Below are 17,005 nucleotides of genomic sequence, written 5' to 3'. Positions count from 1 at the left end.
CAGACGGAGCTCGGAGCTCGGGCTGATCTCAGCACACACCCAGACCCCACAGCCCAGATACCAGCAGCTGGAGGGAAGGCCCGGAGCTGTCTGCAGCCATGTCAGCCCTCGGCCTGGTCATTCTGGGCCTGCTTACGGCAGTGCCACCCGCCAGCTGTCAACAAGGTGAGCATAGGACTGGGCCGGCAGGTGGCTGAGGTGCGGAGGGCTGGACTGGGTGCTGGCAACCCAGGTAAGGATGCCGGGTGTCTTCTGGCCTCCAGCAGAGACTGGAGTGGTGGCGGAACCTCGCTGGGAAACAGGCTTGTGCCTGTGCCTTGTTTTCCAGGAGTGAGAACACAGGCAATAGGGGAAATGCTGGGTCTAAGACTGGGGAGAGGAGGTGAGACCCAAGCTCTAGGAGCAGGGATTTCCCTGGAGATAGCTGGGTCTCGAGAACAGGGGTTGAGGCTACAATGAGGGTGATGGTGGGGTCCAGACACTTGTGTCAGGGGAGGGACAGGGCTGTCACTGGTTTGCCCATGGCTTTGTCCTCAGTCCTCGTTGTGTCAGTTTCCTGGGCTTTGGTAGGGGACAGTGCCCCAGTGTGGCCCCACCACATACCCAAGCTCTTTGTCCAGTTCTGCCTCTGTCTTGTGTGGCCTGGAGCAAATCACTGCCCTTCTCTGAGACTCAGCTTCTCACTCATAAAATGAGGACAATAAACGCACCCTGCCTGCCTCCCAGGGTGGCTGCCATGCCAGGGGTGTGGAAGGGCTGGGCACCCATGAGGTACCACACCCCAAGATCAGGTGTCTCCCCTGCCCAGTGAGACCACATCTGCAGCCAAAGTCTGGGGACTCTGCAGGCGGGATTTGGGTCCAGAGGGGGCCGACAAAGATGCTTCCAGATCACCCCTCCTTGGCAGGTGTCCTGAGCTCTCATATGTGCCTGTTTCAACTCTATCTCTTGGAAGCCTTCTTGGAAACTGAAGATCAGAGGGGTTGAGTAACTTGTGTGGGTCACACAGCAGAGTAATAGGGACAGGGCTCAGATCACTTCTCTCCTACCCCAGGCTCTGCCCCTTGCTCTGTGTCTCATCCCAGAGCCACATGGTGTGTCTGGAGGGGGTTGGCTGCAGAGTTCAGAGGAAGCAAGGAGGGGCCTCCCAGGGCTCAAGCCCTAACTCCAATCCTTGAGCAACCACTAACCTGAGGAAACAATGAGTCCAAAACATTGCTTTTTGGCAAGTATGAAACTCAGGAGAACCACATTGTGAAGCTTCTGTTCCCCAAGGAGAGAAGCAAGATCTGACCTGGCCACAGGCTGAGTTCTGAGACCCCAAACCCCTTCCTACTACCTGCCAGGCTCAGAGGGAGCTCAGAGAAGAGGCAGGGCCTTCACTACCGCAGGAGGGTTTCAGAGTAGACTCAAGGAAGGGCTTCTGAGTGAGAGTGAGGCAGAATGAGATTTTTGATGCCCAGCCTGGCCCCTCAAAGTACAGAATGGCACTAGGACGCAAGTGTTTTGGGCTGGAGGCAGAGCCCCTCTGAAGCCTCCTGTCAGCTTCTGTCCCCTCCTGAGACCTCTCCACCTGCTGCTATGTGCATGTGCTCTGTGGGGCTGAGCTCTCTCAGGCTCATGGAGTACACTGATGCCCAGGGAGGTAAGAGACCTATGGGGCTGCCAGTGGCAGAGGGCAGAGACTTCTGAGAAAACTTGAGGATTAGAGGTGGTGTCAAGGGTTAAACTTAACCCTTAAGGGTAAAAAGCAGAGGCAGTGCATGGATGGGGCCTTGACTTGGTCTCTGGCTCAGCCCCCTGGGCACGTAGCTGAAGGACCTCAAAGGGGCCCGGTTTTGATGCCTCCTTCCTGGCCCCCAAGACCAAGAGGAGAACCCTTCTGTCTTGCATTCCAAAGATGTCCTGTCTCACCCCTCTCTCTGGGCCCCGGCACTCCTGGCCGAGTAGCCGGCCTGCCTCTCATTCCCACACCCTACCCAGTGCTAGAGAACTCTCTCCTTACAGAACAGGATCTTCCGGATGCCAGCCAGTCCTGTCAGCTCTGGGCTGACTTGGCCTGTTGGGAGCCAGGGAGGAAGAGAGCCACCCTGGGCAGGCTGTCCAGAGGGCTGCCCTTTGGTCCCTGGGGCCCAGGCACTCCCTGGGGGGCCCTGCATGTGACCCATGATGGGGGATGGGGGGCTCTGGGCCATCTGGATCTCAGACACAGTGTTCTGGCGCCTGTTCCTTCCTTAGCTCCTCATGCCTATTTTGAATTCCTGTCTTCCTTCCTCCAAACCTCCATTCCTTTCTTTAGCTCAGTGGCGTGTAGGATGGGTCCTCCTTCCCACCCCTGCCACCCAGAATGTCTTCTTTGGTCCTGGCAGCTGGCTGATGACCTCTAACACAGGCCCCAGCCCTTGGGGTGGGAGGCCCTCCGGCCCCTGCTCTGCACCGCAGCCTCACTGTGGCCCAGGCTACTACAGCACCCCCTGCTCCCCTCTTTGCAGGCCTGGGGAACCTGCAGCCCTGGATGCAGGGCCTTATCGCCACGGCCGTCTTCCTGGTCCTCGTTGCAATCGCCTTCGCTGTCAACCGCTTCTGGTGCCAAGAAGAGCCGTGAGTGTTTCTGGGGGTCCTGGGTGCCGGGCACCACAGGCAGGGTGGTCCCAGTACCATGGCTACTGCTCCAGCAGCTGTGAGAAGGGCCTCAGACATCCCGAGTCCAGTCCTCTCACTGGGTAGAGGTGACCCTGAGGTCAGACGTCTTGGGCTAGAGCGCCAGCTTACTGGCTCCCAGGCCTGCCCCTGATGGGCCCACAGCTCTGCGCTCACTCACTGTGACGTCGGGAAACGTCTCTTCTTGGTTTTGATGTTTCTGTGTGTATAGCTGGGACAGCCGCCCGGCCTATGCTGGGGGCTGTGAAAACCTCTGGAAAGGAAGGCTCTGTCCTTCCTCGGAGTCAGCTGCTGTGCCACACGGGGGTACAGAGGGGCAGCGGGGCAGACAACCCTGTGCTCACAGCTCACAGGCTCCCCGCCAGGAGGGAAGGCACACAGGAAAGCAGCCGTCACAGGGTCACGCACTGACACTAAGGGGAGCGGAGAGTGGTGCGGGCCTGACCGGGGCTGGGGAGCAGGGGGTGGTTCAGGAGGGCCTTCCATTGCACCTTCACCCCAAAGCCTGAAAAATGAGGAGGAGCCTGTGTCAGGACAGGGTGGCATGGGATGGAGACTGGAGCCGGGAAGGGTGCCCCGGGGGCCTGAGTTAGGGGTGGGGGGGGTGAAATCCGGCCCACTCTGCGCTGCCAGCCCGGGACGGCTGCATCTGCCCCAGCTCTCACGGGCAGGCTGGTGCAGCAGCCCGGCCGGCCCACGGCGGGAACCCAGGGTCTCACGGGTGGAGAGGGACAGGGGTCCAAGGAAAGCTGGTGAGGAAGGCAGGGCCTGGGCCGAGCGAACCCTTACAGAGCAACGCCCCGAGCCGCGGGCTTTCTCCTCAGTGCCGTGGGAACCTGGGGAAAGCGTGCAGGGAGGTCTGGGTGAGGCGCCTGAGCGCAAGGGCTCCGCTGCCCCGTCGAGGACATGCGGGGTGGGCGCCGGTGCGCGGGCGGGAAAGCGATGCGGAGGCTGAGCGTGAGGTCGGGAGAGAGTCTGCACGGCGGGGGTGGAGGGGGTGCAGAGAGGGGACAGGTCTGAGCTATCTGCTGCCTAGGAGTCAGACCCCCTGCGAGTTAAAGGAGGGGGACAGCAGCGGGCAAGGAGGAGGAAGGACAGGGACACATCCAGGCTTCTGACAGGATCACTCCCTGAGACACAGACACAAAAGCAGATCTGGGGCAGCTGCTGAGTTTAATTTGGGACATACTGTCTGAGGAGCCTGCGGGATGTGCCGGGAAAGAGGAGGAGCGGTGAGGCTCCCTGTGACCCTCATGAGAGCAATTTCCTGGGAGGTGGGGGCAGAGGCCACACTCAGGGGGTTTAAATTTAAACAAGGGGCCAGGAGCTTCTCCCTGGAAGTGCTTCCTTTCTCCACTGACCCCACCCCCACCCCGCCCCGTCTGCTGTGCTGCTCCTACGGGCCCCAGGAGAGCCCGCTGGAAACCCGGCGCAGACCCTGAGTCCTGCTGGGTCCGCTCTGGGGGTGGCGGGGGGCTGGCCGAGCCGAGGCAGGAAGAGCAGCAGAGGGGGGCTGCCAGTCTAGGGTTGGGACCTGCGGCTCCCACGGTGGAGCAGAGAGAAAGGTGTGAGGGTCCACGGGGTGGGGCCAGAATCAGGTGCTGACAGGGGCCCTGCAGGAGAGGGGGCTTCTGCCAAGGGGCAGCGGCCTCTGCCCTTGGGCTTGTGAGAACCAGAGCCCAGACGGGGCTTACTGGACCTGGGGAGAAGGGGGAACAAAGGGGGAGGGGATCCAGAGAGCTCTACCGATGAAGCCTGTCCCCAGGGAGCCCGTGAACATGGTCATGGCCGTTGGAAACAAGGAAGACGGGATCCTGGTAGGAACAGAAGGAAAGTACTCCTCCATGGCGGCCAGCTTCAGGTGAGGTGCTCCAGGCGGGGGACAGCAGGATCCGGCGCTTTTGATGGAGCAGAAGGAGGGGAAGGGCGGGGGCTCCTGTGGGGAAGGGCTCAGTGAAGACAGAGGGTGCAGTGGGGGAACTGGTGAGCCATGGGGGCTCTATGAGGACTGCAGGGCCCCATGGGAATACGAAGCCTTAGTTTGGGGAGCGGGCCCAGGAAGGGGGTGAGGACTTGGTGGGGAAAGGGGTTCAGTGAGTGGACCGGGACACAGGGAGGGGTGCAGTGGGGAAAAGGGGCTCAATGAGGGAAAGGGGCTCTAAAGGGGTGAGTGGGGGGACTCCATGGAGAAGGAAGGTGGGGTTCAGAGAGGTGGGGATGAGAGACCTCCAGTTTCAGGTGCACAAGACCAGATGTGGCCAGGGGAACCCCCTTCTGGGATGCAAACGTTTCCTTTGAAAGACACCTTTCTCACAGGTGTGGGATAGGGCAGGGAGAAAGGGATGGGATGAAAGGTATAATGACCCCTGTCACCCTCTTTCAGGTCTCACGAGCATGAGAATGCCTATGACAATGTCCCTGAGGAGGAGGGCAGGGTCCGGAGCACCCCCATGTGACCCCACTTGCCTGTGGCCCCCAGCGCTGATCCTGGGCATCTGTGATCAGTGCCACTCCTCTGAGCAGGAATCTATAGTAACAGGCCGACTTCTTCAACCTCACACTGACCCACCCTCCCTGGAATTGTCCCAGACATTGTTGGAACTCACACTGTGGTTCTGGGGTCTCCTGGGGAGTCTCCCACTCAATTCAATCCAGAAGACCCTTCTGAAAGAGACAGTTGGCTCAGCACCTCCCATCCTGCCTCACATTTCCTCCCCTCACTGTGGAAATCACCTATTGCTGTGAATAAAGACTTTTTGTACTTCTGAGGCTGAGGCTCCCAGGTTCAGAAACAGCCCCTCAGGCTTCCAGACAGCCCCTACCTGGCTTTTTTGCACCATGACAATCACCTTCCGAAGCTGCTGTCATGGTGGCTTTGGAGGGTTCGCCAGGGAGCCCTCTCTGGAAGGCCCATGGGGCCAGGGAGCTCGCCCACTCTGCCCTTATTCCAGGCAGCACCACCCCCTCCCCCTTGCCTCCATGCTGCCTGGCATTTCAGCAGGCCCACCCATTCAGCTCTCTCCCTCTCCCCGCAGCCTCTCTGGGTGGGCTTTGGGCATAGGAAGCACCACGGAGGAGTCTTGGGCGAGGACTTAGGAAGCCCAGATTTGAGTCCAGTTCCTCCCAACCTGCTGTGTGACTGTGGGAGAGTCACAGTCTTCTCTGAACCCAGCTTCCCCTCTGTGGCAGGTTTGGCCAGTCTCACCACGGAACCAGAGTAGAGTCGTCCTCACTGATGCCACTGACTCCCAGTCCTGGGTGGGGTGGAGTCAGGGTCCCAGTGGGAAAGAAGCAGGAGGGAGAGAGGAAGCATGACTCAGCCGCTGGCAGAGGCCCCTCACTTCTATGACTGTCATTCTTATGGGAACAGCCTCTGTCTCTCTGTTTCTCTGTCTAGGGTGACAACCTGAGTCAGACTCACCTGGGAGCACTCCCATATGCAGAAGAGCAGGGCTAGAGGGTAGGAGGCAGTCCACCTTGTCCCCAAGATCTCCCTCTGCCACCTGTCCCAACCTGAAACAGCCCCTCACTGCACCATTACAGCCATTCAGCTGCTGTTCTAAGGCTTTACTTCAAAACCCCCTGGGAGACCTCTCTGAACTTGGAATCCTTCCTTCTCTCCTCACTGGGGTCTAGTTTGCAGCCAGGAGCAGTGGGAAGTGCCCCGAGCAGAGGGATGGCACGGTCTTTGCCCCAGGCCCACCCTTTCCCTGCTGTGTGAACTTGGGCAAGTCTCCTCTCCTCTCTGAGCTTCAGCTTCGTGAACTGTGGCTATAGCTCTTGTGATTCTACTCTAGGCTTTTGCTCATGTGGTGACTGAGACGATTTTCAAGATCACTTCACTCATGCTCAGAGTGTCATGATCAGAAATACTGCTTGCTCACTGCGCTTCAAGCGGCCGACACATGGGCTGGTGCCTTCTCACCCACCGCTGCCAGTTTAAATTCTACATAGTGCTTTTTTCTTGGCCCAGCCAAGGTTCCTCTTCCTCTAGGAAGTCTTCCTTGATTAGACCAGAGGGCAGAGCTAGGGGGGCAGCCAGCCCAGCCCCTCACTTACTGAAGGAGAGGTGGAGGTTCCTAGAGGGCACAAATACCTGCTCTTTCCTCTCCTGCTTCCTGGTCGGGACCTTTCGGCTGCCTGGATCTGACTCTGCTTGCATGAAGCTATATTCCTTCCCACTGCTGGCCCCAAGTTTCCCTGAATGGCAGGGTGGGGTTGAGTCCCCCACCGGCCTGCTAGGGCCCAAAGGCAAAGCCACCGCCCTCTGTCTCCCTGCAGCCCCTCTCACCTGTTAGGCCTCACCAGGTGGGACGGGCGTGCAGGGGCCTAGTCCTGGGGCAGGTCCCCAGCTCTCCGCCTGCGCCTCCTCGCGCCCCTCCCCAGGCCGGCAGGAACTCTGGGGGTCCTTGCAGGTGCTGGGCTCGTACTGACCTTCCTCCCCCCGCCCCCGCCCCTGTTCCTGCCCTGACAGGGGGCAGGGGGCAGGGGCTGCGGGGTCCAGGGCCGCCGTAGCCCCCAGTCCTTATCGCTGGTTCCCACCTGCCCTGCTGGCCAGATGAGGGAGGGGAAGGAGGCTGGGCCCGGGCCAGGGCGGCGCTTAATGACCCTCCGGGGGCCTAATCTCAGCCAGGCAGCCGCGCAGTGGCTCAGGCTGGCTCCTGGAGGAGGCTGATAACACACCAGCTGGGCCCCCACCATCTATCGGGGCGGCCCAGCCGGTCCCGCGGGGGGCGGCGCTCACGGGCCTGGGGAGGGAGCTGCGGGCTGGGGCGGGCGGAGGCGCGCTGCCCGCCCCCTGCCCGGACGGCGGGTGGGGCTCCGCGCTCCTGGGGTGACCGGCGAGGGGCAGGCGGCCCCCTGGAGCCGTGGGACCAGCGCAGGAAACCCCAAATGGCGGTGCTGCTTCAGGCCTTCCCGCCCCCTCCCCACCGTTTACACTTAGGACCGCCCCACCCGGGCCGGCTCCTCTCCGGCTGCGCGGCCTTTATCACTCTCCGATCTCCATCACCCTGTCCACGTCTTTCTGAGTGTGTCCTGGACTTCGTTCTCACCTCCATCTCCTCCTCCGTGCCCTATTGTCCCCTTCTCCCTCCACCTTCGCTCAGTGCTCACCGCCCCCTCTCTCCCCTCCATCCTTTCTCTATTTCCAGCTGGGTCTCCCCGTTGCCACCCCCCACCCCAACCATCCACACCTGCCCAAGCTGTCCTGATGTGGCCCCTGGCAGGGAAAGTCTCCTGCCCTCACTGGAGTCTCGCTTCTTTGTGCGGCATCATCTCCTCATGATCCCTCCACCTGCTCTCTGGGCAGAAGGCTCAGGTTGCCCAGGCTCTGGCTCTAAAACCAGCAGGTTGCTCTCTGTCTGCCTGAAACCTCAGCTGCCATCTGGTGGCTGCACACTCAACAGGAAGCGCAGATTCAGCAGAGTCTTTGAACTTGAGGGCACTGGGACCAGAGACCCTCCCTTGGCTTGGCCCTACAGACCCCTACAGGTTGTGCCAGCTCCTTGCTCAGGCTTCTCGTGGGCTTCAAGGGCAGCTAGGCCTCCAGTGACGCCTCCTTGTGATCCTTTCTCTCCAAAATTGTCTGGAAGCCCAGTGTCTTCTGCCCTGGAACATTATTTCAGAGAATAATGGATTGACCACATTTCTGGGACCATGTCTGCTGCAGACCTTAGGCCCCTGGAGATGCAAGAGAGACACAGAGAGAGAGAGAGAAATATGGAGAGAGAGAGATGGAGAGAGAGTGTGTGTGTTATGTCAAGGAGGATGAGTCCCAGTATTGTCCTGGGCAAATGAAAATGGTAGAGCCAGGAACACTGCACTGGGTTGTGCAGGCTGTGCCACCACTAACCAGGGCCTGCAAGCTGGCTTGGGCCTATGTCAGCTTGCAGGGGGCGCACTTTTTTCTGATTCTCACAAAGCCCAATATAGGCTGGTGAATAGCACTTAGCATGGCAGGTGCTAGAGGACAAGCAGGAGTGTGTGTGTGTGGGGGGGGGGGGGGTGACAATGCATTTACGGGCATATGGCATTTAGGTTCCTGTGGGACTTCTGCAGGAGATGGAGGAGGACAATTTGGTGCACAGTTCAGGTCTGAAGCTCAGCTGAGCAGTTATTAACTGGGCACAAGATTTTGCCCTCAAATGGGAGGTTAAGAGGCCAGGTCTGGGTCTGGCAGCCCGGACACAGCACCACTCTGACACTTAGTATCTGTGACCTTGGATAAATCAACTCACTCCCAGAGCACTGGTTTACTCGTCTGTAAGTTGGGGGCAGTAAATGGTGGCTATCTAATAAGAGATGCTGTGACAATTAAAAGAAACAACGCACATAAAATACATAAATAGTGCTCTGACTGGTGTGACTCAGTTGGTTGGAGCATTGTCCTGTACACCAAAATGTTGTGGGTTCAATTCCCCACCAGGGAACATATCTAGGTTTCGGGTTCAATCCTCATTGGGGTGTGTATGGGAGGCAACTGATGGATGTTTCTCTCTCACATCGATCTTTCTCTCTCTCTCCCTTCTCTCTCTAAAAAAAAAAAAAAAAATCAATAAAAATGTGAGGATTTTGAAAAAATACATGGGATGGGGGCAATGAAGCACATCTGTAATACCCTCAACAATAAAAACAAATTTAAAAAGTACATAGAATAGTGCCTAGCACAGTTAGTGCACAATAAATATTAGCTATTGCTTTTAATTTCTATTATTATTACAGGGTGAACTGAATTGGATGCAAGGACACAGTGTCCATCCCATTTTGCACTGTGGAATCTGAAGCCAAAGAGGGGATGGCACCTGCCCAAGTCATGGAACAAGTCGGGGTGAGAGGCAGGCTAGAAGCTCTGCATGGCTGGTGGGTATAGGACATGCTGGCCCAGCTGCCCTCTTGGACCTCTGGAGGCACCACCACAATGGGGCTGGTTGCACAGTTTCGTTCTGCATTGCTGAGGCCGGTACAGCTCTGTACTTGGACTTTGCAAATGAATAACTGACTGTTAACCAGTTCTAGCTGTAAGCTTGGGGGTGTGGGATGGGGGTGGTGAGGATAAGTGATGGCAAAGTGGGGAAAGGGTCAGGGAGGAGAGGGCGCTCCAATGGGCAGAGAAAAAAGGAAGAGGTGGAGAGAAGCTGATGGAAGAATCTTCCATGTCTGAAGAGCTAATGAGCTGAAACAAGAGACTGGGAAGGGACTTCCCCCACACCCAAGCACACTGATTGTCGTGGTGGTGGTTTTCACATGAAGGCTGAAGCCTGCTGTATGGCTTGCAAAATGCTTTCTGATGAAGCCCCATTCTGATCCTATCAGGCTGTGTCACTGGATCCATTGTCTTGAGGAGAAAAATGCAGACTCAGAGAGGGAGGTGACTTGTTCAAAGTCACACAGCCAATTAGTGGCATTGGGCCCTGGTCTTTTGACTTTATTTATTTATTATTTATTTATTTATTTTTAAAAATTTATCTTTATTGTTGAAAGTATTATAGGTATCGCATTCCCTCCCCATTGACCCCCTCCACCTCATTTCCACCCCCTCCCCAGGCCATCACCCCATTACTGTCTGTGTCCATGGGTTATGCATATATGCATATAACTTCTTTGGTTAATTTCTTCCCACCTCTCACCCCCTTTCCTCTTCCTTCTGAGATAGGACTGTTTGTTGCATGTGTCAGTGTCTCTGGGTCTATTTTGTTTGTCAGTTTATTTCGTTCATTAGCTGCTTCTTAAAGAAGATCCTTCAACATTTCATGCAGTGCTGGTCTGGTGGTGATGAACTCCTTTAGCTTTTTCTTATCTGTGAAGCTCTTTATCTGATCTTTAGTTCTAAATGATAGCTTTGCTGAGTGGAGCAATCTTGGTTGTAGTTCCATGTTTTTCATCACTTTGAATATGTCTTGCCACTCCCTTCTGGCCTGCAAAGTTTCTGTTGAGAAATCAGCTGACAGTTGTATGGGTGCTTCCTTGTAGGTAACTAACTGCTTTTCTCTTGCTGCTTTTAAGATTCTCTCTTTGTCTTTAACCTTTGTCATTTTAATTATGATGTGTCTTGCTGTGGGCCTCTTTGGGTTCCTCTTGTTTGGGACCCTCTGTGCTTCCTGGACTTGTAAGTCTATTTCTTTCCCCAGGTAGGGGAAGTTTTCTGTCATTTTTTCAAATAGTTTTCAATTCCTTGCTTTCTTTCTTCTCCTTCTGGTACCCCTATAATGCAAATGTTGGGCCTCTTGAAGTTGTCCCAGAGGCTCCTTATACTATCTTCATATTTCTGGATTCTTTTTTCTTTTCGCTCTTCTGGTTGGGTGTTTTTTGTTTCCTCATATCCAAATTGCTGATTTGATTCTTAGCATCCTACAACAATCAACAATTCTACTGTTGATGCCCTGTAAATTATTCTTTATTTCAGTTTGTGTAGCCTTCATTTCTGATTGGTACTTTATTATGTCATTGATGATCTCATTAGTTTCCTTAATAGTCTTAATGAGATTCTTGAGCATCCTTATAATCATTATTTTGAATTCTGTATCTAGTAGCTTGTTTAGCTCTATTTCATTTAGTTACTTTTTTGGAGATTTCTTGTTTTTCCTTTGTGATTTGTTTCTTTGCCTCCACATTTTGGCTGCTTTCAGGTGTTTGTTTCTGTGTATTAGGTAGAACTGCTATGTCTCCTGGAATTGGTAGAGTAGCTTTGTGTAGTAGGTGTCCTGTTGGGTCCAGTGGTTCAGCTTCCCCAGTCAGCTGAGCTGGGCCTTCTAGGTGCTCCCCTGTGTGGGCTGTGTGCACTGTCCTGTTGTAGTTGAGCCTTGGTTGCTGTTGGTGTCACTGGGAGGAATTGACACCCAGGCCAATCAGCTGTGAGGACCAGCTGCAGCTATAGCTGAAGAACTGCTCTGCTGGAGACACCCCAATGGAGCAAGGTTTACTTCAGTGGAGCTTTGGTGTTCACCAAGTGCTCCCCTTGAGTGTGTCACGCCTGGATGTGGTAGGGTTGTAATCCAACATGGTCGAGTCTGACTACCAGGTACAGTGTCTCTGGGGCCTCTCAGGAGGTGCAAACTCAGCCTCTGCCAATGCCTTGCCCAGGGCCACCCAGCATGAGCTACACAGCAAACCGTAGTTGGCTGCTACTTGTGCTGGGCTTGGAGGTGCCCAGGAGAGGGAAAGCTATGAACCAATGCAGGCTGCTGATAGCACCAGGCCTGGGGCCACTTATCAAGCCATATGGGGCCCGCTGCTGCTTGTTTGAGAGATTTTAGGAAAGTTCTAAGCATAAGGCTCAAGAGGCCACTTGCACAGAAAAGCCACTGGAAATGGCCTGGATGAGCCTGCAGGTGGGGAGGGGCGGGGCCTCCGGGAGTCACAGGGGGGGAGGGGCAAAGGTGTGAGTCAGTTGGTGGAGATTCAAATATGGCGCGTGCCTGCCGGCTGTGTGGGGAGGACTCGCCAAAGGATCAATGGCCTCCGCCAGCTCTTCTGCCTGGGAGAAAGCTGCCCCTCCAGCTCTCGCCCGGCTCTCAGGCAGGTTAGTTCCTCCCCAAGTGTCCAGGTTCCTTTCAAGCTGCTGCCCGGCGCTGGGCTCAGAGGGAGCGCGTCTGAGTCCTCGTGCGGGCCCTTTAACAGGAAAGCCTGGGGCTCCTGCAGCCTCTGCTCCCTCAGCCCCAATCCTTGCTGTTTTTACAGCTTGAAGCTGTGGGAATTTCTCTTCCCGGCCTGGAGCCCTGGGCTGGGGGCCCGATGTGGGTCTGGGACCCCTCAATCTTCCGGGAAACCTCCATGGGGGAGATATCCCTCCTGGGTTTAAACCGAGGCACCTCATGTGAGCCTGTGGCCGAGTCTCCACAATTCAGCCCTGACCCTCCCGGGTCTCCGCCCCTCCTACCCATCTCATTGCTTCTTCAGTTCCTTGGTTGTGGGGCTTCTGTTCAGCTGGATTTCAGGAAGTTCTGAGTGATGGTGGTTCTGTATTTTCATTGTGATTTTGATGTGGTTGCGGGAGGCGGCGGGTACCGGTTACCTACCCCACCACCTTGTTGTCTCTGGTCTTTTGACTTTAAATCCATGGCTAATTCTACTCCACATTCTTTGTAGGGCGTTTGTGTGAGTGAAATGGGGAGATGAAGAAGAAAATAGAGTGCTTGCCATTGCAGCCCTTCTAGTCCATTCCAAAAGCTGCATCTGGAAAGATGGAGAGAGGTCCCTTCAAGTATCTAAGAAGTGGCTGACAGTTGCTCTCTCTGCCTCCATCCTTCCCATCCACTCCTCCATGTCTTTTATGCCCGACACTGTAGAGACTGCTCTCACCAAGGGCACTATAGTCCCGTCTTTTTGTCATAAGACACAATGGCTTATTTGATCCTCTGCTCTCAACATAATGGGGTAGGAGCCATTTTTCCTGAGGAGCTGTACTGACCACCTGCCCTCAGCTCCCACGTTGGTCGCAGTGTTGCTTTCTCAACAACACTGTGAACTCTGAATTCTGTGAGGCACAGGCCCCATCTGTGCTGTTTATCGTAGTGTCCGTGTGTCCAGCACAAGCTGAAAATAAAGGAGGTCCCTAATAAATACTTGTTCAAAGAATGACATGGGGGCCTTATCCACTCCATGATATTTACATTACTTCCTTTGAAGTATAAACTTCCAAGTCAGCACCATCAGCCCCCTTCCTTCCAGTATCCCGTTGCCTCCTGCTCAACTCCTCAAGCCCCTCAGGTCCAGATAGAATTCCCTGTCTTTCACCAACCTAATCCTTGGTCCTGTTAGTGGCATCACCATCCATTCACTCAGGCCAAGGACGGGTTCCTGAATGCCCCTCCCTGTCCCCCCTCCCCCCCCCCCGCCCCCCCTAGCTTCCCGGCTGAAGGTCTCCATCTTGCCTGGGGATGTTTTGTTTTCACTCCAGCTGAGCGCTCAGACCACCCTTCACACTGCCGCTAGAGAGATCTTTCCCAAACAGAGCCAACCGGGATCCAACCCCTCACCCCTGCGAGGTAAACTGCACTCCTCCAGGCAAGTGCAGCTTAGTGGCTGTGCACAGGGGCTTGAAGCGAGACTTTCCTGGGCAGATCCCACCCTGCCAATTTTTCAGCGCCTGAGTATGAAAACAAAGGGTGAAATGATGGCTATCATAGAGGTTTGTGGCGAAGAGTAAATGAGTTAATATATGTACAGAAAGCATATAGTAAATCTTCAGTGAGTGTTGGCAACAGCCATCACAATTTTCCTTCAGCTTTGCCTGCAATATCCGGGGTAGCCCCTAGATGGCCACACTGGAGGCTTTCTGTGACTCGGCCTACTCCAACCTCCCCTCCCTCCCCTCCCAGGCTGTTTCACATCTCCCTGTTGTTCAAGTTCAGGGCTCATGATTTTTCCTTCTGCAACTTCACCTCCTTCAGGATGGCTCTGACACATCTTTCCCTACCACACTCACTGGGTGGGCTGTACTCTACGTCTGTGAACTCCTGGAGGGCAGGACATCCCCAGGGCATCTGGCATAGTTCCTGCTTGGTGTTTTCTAGCTCAGCCACTTAAATCAGTTGTGTGACCTTGGGAAAATCACTTAACCTCTCTGGGTCTCAGTTTTCTTTTCCTTAAATAAACATTTAAAAGAGGATCTACTTCATATTTCTGGCGAAAGTCCAGCCAAAGACTGGGCTCCTGTAGAGTCTTGGCATCCTGTAGACTCAGAGGCATCATGCACAGCCACGTGCCTGCCAACCATAGCCCATAACCATTGCTCACCAGCTTTTGCCTACCCTAGGCTCACTCCTGTCACCTGGCCCAGTTGAGGGTATTAAAAATGTTTTTACCTCTTCCCAAAAGTTCTTCTTGCCAAGTAGGGTCTGGCTCTAGTACAGAGTCCTGGCTGGAAGTTAGTTGTTTGGGATTCTAGAACTGGCCCTGCCTTGCATCACATTTAGTTTCCATTTGTTTCTTGAGGACTTCCTATATGCTACATATTGTCCAACCTTCACATACACCACCAGGAAGCATACACCGCCAGGGTTTGTGTCTTAGGCAACTGGTTGTTTTATGGAGGTCTCAGGCAAGGCAAAGCCCAAGAAAAACCTGGGTGCTCATGGACCACCAGGCAATATTTATTTAAATGGAATTCTGGTGGCTGAATTTGTAAACCAGGTCATTGTGATACAGGAGAGTGCGTTGACCACGGTGGATAAATTTGGTCTTGTTAAACTTTGCTTCCAGGAGGGATCTGGAGATATTAGAAGAGGAGTAGAACAGTATGCTCATGGATGAAATAGTTCATGGTGAATAAGTTTGCTTCCTGTCTTTTAGTCACTGACCTGTCCGCCTGGGCACTGCCTTGGTGACTGAAGACACACTTCATAATTGTGTCCAAGGTCATTAGGAAAAGTGTTCAAAGAATTTCAGTTGTACCATTAATGAAAAAAAATATTTGGGGGCATTTGATTAGATGACAACATAAACACAAGGTTGTTGACTCTTAATTTTCCCCAAGGGACTTAATTATTTGATAAACATGTTTTTCATGTTGAGAGGAGGGGGTAAGCTTGACCTGCCTTGGGAGCACAAAGAAGTCTAACCTATACACCTATAATTTCATGTTCTTACATTGAAGATTCAGGGGAGGGCCCTCATAAACTTGAATTCAGAAATTCTACTCCTAAGATTTAGCTTACAAAACATTTGAACAAGTTTACAAAGATATTTGTTCAAAATATTCACAGCAGCACTGAGTGTGGCATTATACTTGGTAACACCTTCTCCAGCCAAAGTCTTTCTCGTGGGTTTTCATTGCCTCTTAGACATCTGTTCTGTGAAGGCTACCAGGCACCTCCCATTCAATGTGTGAAAAACTGAGCTCACCATTGACTCCTTCCTTCCCAGTCCATTTCTCCCCCTTAGACATGTAGCAGTGACACTTGGCTTCACCCTTGCTCTTTCAAAGGGCCATAATTTTGCTGCTAGGAGGCCCATGAGAAAAAGCAGGGGTAGCTTCCATTACCATCTTTCAGGTCTCAACTTACATGTCACCTTCTAAAAGAGGATATTCTGGATAATACAATTCAAGTAAGTTCCCTTGATTGACTGTCTAGCTCAGCCCACTCATTTCCTTCATGGCACTTGCTACAATTTGTAACTATCTGCTACCCATCTTCCACTTTAGAATACCAGCTCCATGAGTACAGGGCCCATGTCTATTAACCCACTGAATCTTTAATGCTTATCAAAATATCTGACATGTAGTAAGCACTTAAACATCAAATGAATGATGAATCTGAAAATCATTAAGAAATTCCTGTTAAGGTTTCACATTACTTGTTAGCACCAGGAGAATATGTAAAATTATCTTGATGTAAAATTATCTTGATCATGTTCCAAATGAAAGCTTTCCTAGCCAGACTTAAACTCCAGAAACCATCAAGAAAAGTTTATCTGTCTCACTTCATGAAAATGTAGAGGTTCTATATGGTAACTGACACCACAAGTACCATTTTACAAAGGAAAAGAATGGGGAAAATTACAAAGAAAAGTTACAATCAATGGTTATTATCCACAGTATATAAAGAACTCATGTGAATGAATAAGAAAAGACAGCTCCATAGAAAAAGAAATATAGATGATGCACAAATCATAGAGGAAAAAACAAAAATAAACACAAATGGCCAATAAGCATGTTTTAAAACTACAAAGAAGTTAAATATCCAGTAATAGGAAAATAGTTAAATAAATTATGGTACATCCATACTACAAAATATCATGAGCCAGGATTGGGAATGAGATGTATTTTTATTAAGTGGGAAAAAAGTAAGAACAATATGGATATGATCTCATCTCTAAGAATACACATGTACATACGTACATATGAAAGATACAGGAAAAAGTCCGAAAGGATGCAAATCAAAGTATTCTGTGTTTAGAAAAAGCACCAGGATTGGTCAGGGCAGGGAGGGGTGTGCTATGTGAAACAGAATTTTTACTTTTTACTCTACATGCTTTTTCTATAATTGGGAATCTTTTATTGTGAGAATCCATTCACCTATTACTGTGTCATTCTGAAAACTGTTTCAAAAAACAACAGAACATGTATGTTCTAGCAGACTCCTTGGTATATAGCATTAATAGTAGCCAAAATCAAACAGAAAAGATTTGAAAATCTCCCAAAGTCAGACAGAAACAGATCTAGGTGACACACAACGTCACCTAGGAGTGTTTGTGGATAATATGCAGTCCACAGAGACCCCCATCCCACCTACCCATAGCCCTTCCTCCACCATCCTTCGATTCCTCACCATGTTCTTGGATCATTAGTAGTAATTTAACTTTAAAACACAATTTTATAGTCATTGTACCCTGGGCTCTAACA

The 17,005-nt window shown here is 52.8% G+C and overlaps 1 protein-coding gene across 1 annotated transcript; it reads left to right on the top strand.

Moving 5' to 3' along the window:
- Positions 1-5,604, top strand: PDZK1IP1 (PDZK1 interacting protein 1). Its single transcript, XM_016199342.2, has 4 exons — positions 1-165; positions 2,493-2,601; positions 4,427-4,522; positions 5,045-5,604. Exons 1-4 carry the CDS (start codon positions 99-101, stop codon positions 5,115-5,117), a joined length of 345 nt encoding a protein of 114 aa, XP_016054828.2. The 5' UTR covers positions 1-98; the 3' UTR covers positions 5,118-5,604.
- The last annotated feature ends 11,401 nt before the right edge of the window (positions 5,605-17,005 follow it).

Source organism: Miniopterus natalensis, chromosome 9 (genome assembly GCF_054644295.1).
Source record: "Miniopterus natalensis isolate mMinNat1 chromosome 9, mMinNat1.hap1, whole genome shotgun sequence".
In the NCBI taxonomy this organism is placed as follows: Eukaryota; Metazoa; Chordata; class Mammalia; order Chiroptera; family Miniopteridae; genus Miniopterus; species Miniopterus natalensis.
Note: the sequence above shows the minus strand (reverse complement) of the source record. Positions and strands in the feature narration are given on the sequence as shown.

Bases quoted from the DNA above. Each gene is read 5' to 3' on its own strand.
- PDZK1IP1 (XM_016199342.2), top strand. From the start codon at position 99: ATGTCAGCCCTCGGCCTGGTCATTCTGGGCCTGCTTACGGCAGTGCCA. The intron at 166-2,492 runs GTGAGCATAGGA...CCCTCTTTGCAG, and splicing joins ACCCGCCAGCTGTCAACAAG to GCCTGGGGAACCTGCAGCCC. The intron at 2,602-4,426 runs GTGAGTGTTTCT...GCCTGTCCCCAG, and splicing joins TTCTGGTGCCAAGAAGAGCC to GGAGCCCGTGAACATGGTCA.